An 8231-nucleotide genomic window follows, 5' to 3' on the forward strand; every position below is an offset into this window, starting at 1 on the left:
GCTACGACAGAGAATGCTCTTCTTTCTTGACCTTGACTCCTTGTGCAAAGCATCACTACCACTGGGACTATGACACACATGAAGGCAAGTGACCTTAAAGTATATTCTCATTTTCTGATGAGAAGAGGAATTTCAGGAAACCTCCAGTCGTCTCAAAGGAGGCTCATCATTAATGTAAATGAGAAAGCCAAAGATAGATCATATTTCATTAAAAAAGGGATACATATTTATTGATTACATCATTTGTCAACAATAATCATAATTCAGTGAAACTTGATTTCCCTAAAATAGCACTAATGGCAAAAAGATGGCTAAAGTGTCCCTATGCCTAATAAACCTAATCATATATCCTAGTCTAAAGGAAGTTCCTCTTGCCAGTGAGATTTCAGTTACTTATCTCAACAACATACCATAGGATGCTGTTACTCAGCCACTGAACACGAGTTTCAGTACTTGTAAAACTTAGGGCACTGCAGCTGAGGGAAAGAACCACTTTAAGACAGACAGAAAATAAGACAAAAATTATTATCATAGGATGGCAATCACTGCGGTATTAGATCACATTTTCATTACATCAAAAGATTTGGTAGAACCCGGTAAAGAAAATATTTAAGAAAAGCTGAGTGGAAAACCAGCAAGCAAGCATGGTTTCTGGTCACTGCTTCTGCTTCAATTTTTCCGTTTAATATTTTTCTTTTGGCCTATTGGGATATTTAACATGACAAGGGACACAAGACCTCAAATTGGTAAGTGATTAAAAAAAAATAAAAAATAAATAATCAATCAAGGTCTTCTATGATCTCTGGAAGAGAGAGGACTGCTGTAAATAAAACTCTCAGCATAAACTCTGAGGCTACCTGTATTAATACAGCTATGCAGGGACAGGTGACAGGAGTTCTCTGCAAATGAGGACCAGTTTCTTCCTGGCTTTTAGCCTGTATTTTCGTTACCATTTTAACGTGCACTTGGGCCAGGACAGACTCATGATGATCCCTTTTCTCTCCCTTAATCCCTTCCTGCACTATGCTGTCATTGTGCCTTTAAACCTTCACTTCAGATGGTCAGCTTGCTGAAGGATGCTGGCAAGCATTTCATGACCAAAGAGTATTTGGAGAAGATATTGTACGGACCTTCTCAGCCAGACATCTACTGCACAGCAGGGAACAGGCCTCAGTGCGACAGTTTACTCTTCTGTTCCTACTCTAAATGAGTTCATGTCCAAAACTCTGAATTCCTGCCAGCAGTATCAGAGTAACTGCTTGTGTTTCTATTCAGCCACATTATCCAAAGAACAGGGGCACAGAGATTCAAATTAATTATTTAGCCCTCCCATGCTACCGTTACATAGTCCAAAGGCTGTAAATGAAAACTAGTGGAGACACAAAACACTGCGGGCATTTTTTAGTATAAAACCAACTCCATTATATCATTCTCCCAACTGTACTATTCACACAAAATTGCAAAAAAAATACAACTTCTCCAAAGCTCCAGTCAAGTTTCAGCTGACAGCAGCATGGCCAAGGAACAGCCGTAGACCAGCTCTCCAAAGACAAGACCTATCTTCAGCAGCTAATAACAAGGGAATCCCAAGGGTCTGCATGAATAGAGGTTCCCTGTACAGAGAGCATCCCACCGCTGGCCCTCTGACAATCATTCTTAGTCTTCATGCTTATGTAACACATGACCCTTCCGCAGCAAGTGCGGGTGGGATCGTGGAATAATGGAATTGTTTCTCACTACAAGAATAAAAGACAGCACAGCAGGCTATGAAAAATGTACGTTGCTTACTCAGAAAAGATAATTGTAAGTAACAGTTTGGATATTTTAATTGCCACAGCACTGAGGGCTTATCAGCATCCAAAGCTTCCTGCGTGCTATTGTTTTCATAGCCATAAATCAACCTATAAAACAAGAATTTATACGAACAAATTGTTGTGTCTCTTCCTATAGACAGTATCACTGTTTTATCCTTTCTGGTAGTTCAGGTAGTTCTGGAATCCTCTGGTAGTTGAAGAGCACTAACTCTTCAAATTTCTCAGAATTTAAGTCAGGAAAAACATAAACCATAGAATATAACCTGTGAGAAAAACTGTGGAGAAAAGGTACAATTGGGTCACACTTAATGTATTGATTCCATTAAAGATATAAACAGTACACAGTATGACCTCTGAGGTACTTCTCATCTTCAAAATGTTACGTGGCTTATAAACCATTTTTCTCCAGCTTGAAAGTAGTTGATTTCTTAAATAAACGAAGAACGCTTACTTTATACTACTGAAAGAAACACATTTTCTTCATTCCCTTCTTATTACGCTTTGAATTAATGCGTCAGACATTCCAGTTCAAATTATACCTGACTTTCTACACGTGACAGTCTCACCAGGGCTTTCGAAGGGCCGTTTAACAAGGTGGGTCTGTTCAGTTTGAGATTTTAGGCAGCAAGCGCAACAATCTTTCCTCGTGCTCTGAAAATTCAAACTCCAAGAAGTCTTTGTCAAAAACTGAAATTCCAAGTTAATCTGATTAATTTATTCATTTTACACTAAAGCATACTTGGTTTTGCTCTGTGCATTAGATTAAGAATGGGTTCTTTTGTCTATAAAATAAACTGAAGTGCAAGCCCAGTCTCTCTTCACTGACCCAACTGAGAATCCACTGGATTGGCACTTTGATTTATTCTTTCTGAGAAGAATTTTTGAGAAAAAAATTTATATCATTAGGACCTTACACACAAAAATGTGCAGGGTCACAAACACAGACATGGGTGAAACAATCACTGTACATATAAGGATAGATCACATGCCTCCAGTTGGAATTCCGACTATTTTTTATTATTACTTTATTATTTTTTGGCACTCAGTTCGTTGCCTTTCTCTGAATATGGAAAAATAGTTGCACACAGGCCATGAACATCTGCTTAGTTTTTTTGAAGGATCATAGTGTTGCACGAAGATCTGCCTCCAGAGTTTCTGCTTCCCCACACGTACACACGAGAATCCCTGTTTCCTTTCTCACAAAACACCAAACCCCAAGTAATGTGGTGAGCTGACCAGTTCTAATTCTAACTACAGAAAAATCATATAACTTCCAGTTAACCCAGATAGAAATAGTAAATACTACTTAAAAAACAGATGCTGTTCCTAAGTAGGGTTTTCCTAGGTAGATTTATAACAAATTGAGGGGTTTGGTGGACATTTTTTTCTGAAAACTTCTAAAGAGTTAACAAATCGAAAAAGGCTTACTCATATGTTAATATACATTATTGTTAAATAGCACCAATCCTGCAATGTTTTACATGAACAAATCAACCTGATAGAATGTTATCATATTGAAACAAATTGCAAAGATGAAAGGACTTCACCAAGAAATGAAGTGTGAGCGTTCCAAAACGTGAATGAGAGCATGAAATGACCATTTGGTTTCTATGGCAATAATCTATATTTGTAAACACCATGGCAAAAAAATGCCTCCACTAACCACAGCACACAATTATTCTTCAACCACTAAGTATTTTCTAAGAAAACCAAGCTAATGTGGATAGCTTAACGTGACATTCAATTTTATGTATTCCGTAATTTTGAGCAAGAGTTTACTCAGTCTGAGCAGGAGGAATCTTCTGGAGGACTCTTCTAGCGGAAATTTCTGTCTAGAGTCTCCTTCCCACACTTTTACAGGCAGGGGAGCCAACCACAAATATTCACAAGTCATGAGTCGGTCCCCAAAGAACTGTGACTTAAAAATAAATATTGGATTCTCATTTTCTGCTTGTTTAGAGATATAATCACTTCTATTTTCGAGTTATTTGCTACGGTGAGACCACAAACACAGATGCCTAGGCACACACGTGCACATTTCTTCATTTAGACAGTAGAGGTACAGTGTATTATCTTGGGATCTGGAACTTTGGAGGAAAAAGAAAAAAATAATCAAATATCATAAAATCCTCACTAACATTGTGAGAATTAGCAAGACAGATTTTTTTTTCCCCCCCTTTCATATCATTCACCTTAGGAGTTTTGAGAAATATCTACAAAGATGAAAGACCCATAAAAACCAAAGAAGCATCAGGCATGAATGCTCAATAATTCTCTTACCTCCTCATAGCTACAGCGGACTCTCCCTTGCCGTCATACTCGCCACACCTGTCCCAGTAAGGAGATCGTACAACTTAGTAACCTCTTTTCTCCCTAAAGATCATGTCTTTAATATCAGTGAGGGGATAATGGACATATTTAATAGCCTCCATTCAACAAGCTCAGCTGCTACTGTCTCCATTAAGGCCAGTTCATTCTCCACTCTCCTTTGCACAATTTCCAGACAAAGTGGAAGACCTCAAGAATTCAAAGAAGTCAATGAGAATCATGAATCCAAATGGCATGACCATTGTTTGTTTTCGCTTGTTCTCACTGTGCAACAAAGCAAATTGGATACTTTTAAATCAATACCAGGGCTCACGTTGATCCCAGCTGCAGTAGGGCTGACACCACAAGAGCGGGGCAGGGAAGGATAAATCACCACAAAATTCACAGACAAGGTTGTGTTGCAGAAACTGATGAGAACGTAAAGGCAAGTATAGGATTGCAGGGAGAAATATGGGAGATGGCGGCAATAGACCATGCCCACATGGAATACGCGCAGACAAATCCTCTTGAAAGAGGCGATTCCCACAATTTCAACTCTGATTCAAGTTTGCCGAGAGATTTTTCCACTGAGGTTACGCTTCTAGTTTTCTTAAATAACTTTTTTGAAGAAAGCAATCACATTTACACTCACAAGTGGGTGGGAAAGGATCCCAGAAGCATGCGCTGCTTCTGCTAGTAGCTTCCTCTATCCTGAGTCCTAAGGAAAGAGGAAAGATTATACCTACATCAAAGGTTCAGGGCTTACAAGTATTCAGTGCTTAAACAGCACATAACTTCAGCCACCTTCTGGGCACTTTTTGGCCCTACTGCGTTTTTGAACTAATCTAGGCCACCACACAGAAATTGAAACCAGGATCTTTCAGTCTTTCTAGGATTTTGCAGTGCTGACTTTATTCCTAAATAACTTTTAAACAGGCACAGTTAAAACAGAAGTCTCAAAATGACCAGTTTTGCTGCACTACATTTGAAAGTGTCTAGTTTTCACATTTTTACGTGCATTTTAAGCGTGTGTGTGCCATGTAGCACTACGAGCCAAGTGTTCTTGAGCAAAACAGATCAACCTGCAATGGTTCCAAGAGAAAAAAATATGTATATAGAAACTGGCATTACTTAAAAGCACAGCAACGCTAAGTGCCAAAAAAAAAATTGTTAAGCAGTACTTTTGGTTTAAAGAAGTATTACAGTTCATTCATTAAAAAAAAAAAAAAATTAAACCATTTTGCCTGCTTTATTATATTAAACTTAGCTATCAGTATCACTTGCTCATTGGGATAAGTTCTGTAACATGCTTCTGCAAAAGCTGTTTCTTTCTTTCATTGTGGTTGGGGTTGACAACTAGTATTGAATCCTTCTCATTTTTTCTAGGATCGGCACAAAAAATGACTGCTAAAAGTTTTACATACTTTCTGAAAGCTTTTTTCTAATCTAAGCTTCCTGAAGTGCCTTCCTTGCTTCTCCAGATACCTCCAATATTTGTTTACCACAGCGCCTATACTCAGGTGACACATTTGACCAACCCAATGAGGAGAAGTGATGCAGCCGTGCAGACAGGATCCCCTGCAAGTACAACCCAACGTACACTGATCTTAGACCTCTGCACAAGTAAGTACTAAAACGAAGACAAACTACAGGTAAAAACCTCCCCATTCTGCAGCATTTGTGGGCTTCGGTCAGGAGCTAAATCAAAACTGAAACCCCCTTGTTTATGCAATTAAACCGACCAATGTGTAGGATGTACCCTCCCGCTTCTTCCTCACATCCCTCACACCACACTCAAATAGCTTTGGGGGGATTTGTTTTTATTTTTAATATAATGAACGTTGGAGAAGCAACTTCCTCATATGTATGGTAGACAAAAGCTATTACATCTCAAACAGGAAAATAAGTAAGTGAAGTAAGTGCAAACAGATGTCACTAATTTATTCCAATGTATTTTGCTCTCTGACTTGCCACATACCTCTGAGTTTCCTCAGCCACCAGAGTATGGGAAGCCCATCCCAGAAGGTGTTGCTACAGTACTTGCTCATCCCGTAAGTTCCATAATAGCAACAAACTAATAAATGACACTTAATAACTTAACCCCACAAAACTCTCACATAAAAGTTGCCTTTAAAAAAAAAAGCTATCATTTTTACTAAATAGATAATAAAAAATGAAGCCAATATTTTCACAAGGGTTTTCTTTGTTATTGTATGTATCTGAAAACATATCCTATATGTCTCCCTTTATGACAAGTATGTATAATCTCGGGAGTATAATTCACAAAGTGCCCCCTCTACGGGACTTTTTACACAGCTGTGCATAGTCAGGAGAGTCTCATTTTGCTCTACAGAACAAAAGTTTCCAAGCTATTGCACTGGTTTATTCATCAGGCTTTGACTCCTCCTCACTTGTGCAATGCAGCGTATTACCAGGGAGGTTCGGTTATAAGAAAAATCGAACTCTTGAAAATACGCGGTAAAATAATTGCAAACCATACCGTAGGGTAACGCGCTAGTCCCTTTGTGGGGCATTATTTGGAAAAGAAGCCACTGTTAGACATGAGAAGCCTAGGAAGTGTGTTCGGGAGTACAATAGCTACAGACTGTCCCACCACGGCCAGGCTGCTCACATTTCAGGAAAGCCACGCACAGCCCGACACCCATCCAGACCCATGGAAGAGTGCAGTCGCTGCGCATTCTCCCCACCATCCGTCTCCCTCTCTTGCAGGCATGGAAACGATATTAAAGAAAAATGGACATAAAGCAGCCTGAGAAAGTTCAGGTTACGCGGGTCAGGTACGCAGCTCGCCAGCCCTCCTGCCTTCGGAGGGCTCGCTGCAAACCGCCGCTGCTCCGCTGAGCAAGCCCCGGGGCAGGGGGGCAAACGGGGCGAGGGGAAGGCGCGGTGGCATCGCCGCCTGCCCCGGGGGATGAGACACTCCAGCAAGGGCCAGGGGAGGAAGGAGACGGAGAAGGGAAGGAAGGAGGAGGGAAAGAAAAAGAGTGGGGTGGGGGGGAAAAAAAAGAAAAGGAAAAAAAAAAAAGAAAGAAAAAAAAGAGAAAATCCACGTTTCTCTATTTCTCTAAAACAAAGAATGTGAGAAAGCAGATGTAGTCCAGCACAAGCGACTCCGCCCTGCCAGGCTGGTGTGTTTACTTCTCCCAGCCCGGCTGCCCGGCTGCTCGCCAGCCCCCAGCCCGCCCTCAGCCCCGTCCCGAGCATTTTCTTTTGTTAAAAACTTCCCGGTGGCCGCAGCCCCGCCAGGCAGCGGGGCTCAGCCCCAGCGCTCCACGGCAGCACTCGGCGTGCCATCATCATTATAATCCATCCATCTATCCATCTATCCATCCATCCATCCATCCCACTCCGCAGCCAGCGCCGCAAAACCCCGGCTTTAAAAGCCTCCCTCTGTCTTCTGCTCAGAAGCCCAAAGCGCAAACCTCGCTGTCCCCTTCCTCAGTATATTAGAGCAAAAGTCTCGTTACTCTTGTACCCCAGAGGTTTTCCATTCCGTTTATTAGCCGGATCACACAATAAGCACACTGCATGCAAAGAGGGAGGATTATTGTACTTTTTTTAGAGGGAGACAGAGAGAAACTCACCACCGTCATATTCTTCCTCTTCTTGCGCATTTATGGTTACAAATCGCCCGAATAAAGCCGCAAGGATGAAAAAAGTTCTTGTTTGTACCCAGATTGCCATCATGCCTAGATATTAGACATGTATCCTCCTGGGCGGCAGAAAGTGCAGAAACGCAAGGTTATTTTAGCACCATGAAGCCAGCTGGGGAGTCTTTCTGCCTTTCAGCATCAGTTCCAGGACAAAGTCTGCCAGCCCTTTTTTTCAGCACCAGCTCCAGCGCAGTCTGCAAACACTCCTTTCAGGGGATGCAGCTTTAAATAGGAAGAATGCTGCCTCCACTTCTCTTCCTGCCCCTTTTCAGCTCGTTCAGGCTCCTAATCATCCACTCCCCGCCAAGCAACAGTCTGATTGATGGTAAATAACCGAATCAGAGCTGCCTTCACTCTTCCTTGAACTTTTCTCTGTATGAGTACGCTTGCGGGATATTTTCCTGCTGCTGTGCAGTGTATGTGCTGTGTCAGGACC

The 8231-nt window shown here is 41.3% G+C and overlaps 1 protein-coding gene across 1 annotated transcript in view; it reads right to left on the reverse strand.

Moving 5' to 3' along the window:
* Positions 1-7993, reverse strand: part of COL5A2 (collagen type V alpha 2 chain) — a 113458-nt gene extending 105465 nt beyond the window's left edge. Inside the window, exon 1 of the mRNA XM_074593991.1 lies at positions 7727-7993. Coding sequence (XP_074450092.1) covers positions 7727-7829 — 103 coding nt within the window. The 5' untranslated portion in view covers positions 7830-7993. The remainder of the gene's footprint in view (positions 1-7726) is intronic.
* Between the last annotated feature and the right edge of the window lie 238 nt (positions 7994-8231).

Source organism: Larus michahellis, chromosome 7, assembly GCF_964199755.1.
Source record: "Larus michahellis chromosome 7, bLarMic1.1, whole genome shotgun sequence".
Lineage (NCBI taxonomy): Eukaryota > Metazoa > Chordata > Aves > Charadriiformes > Laridae > Larus > Larus michahellis.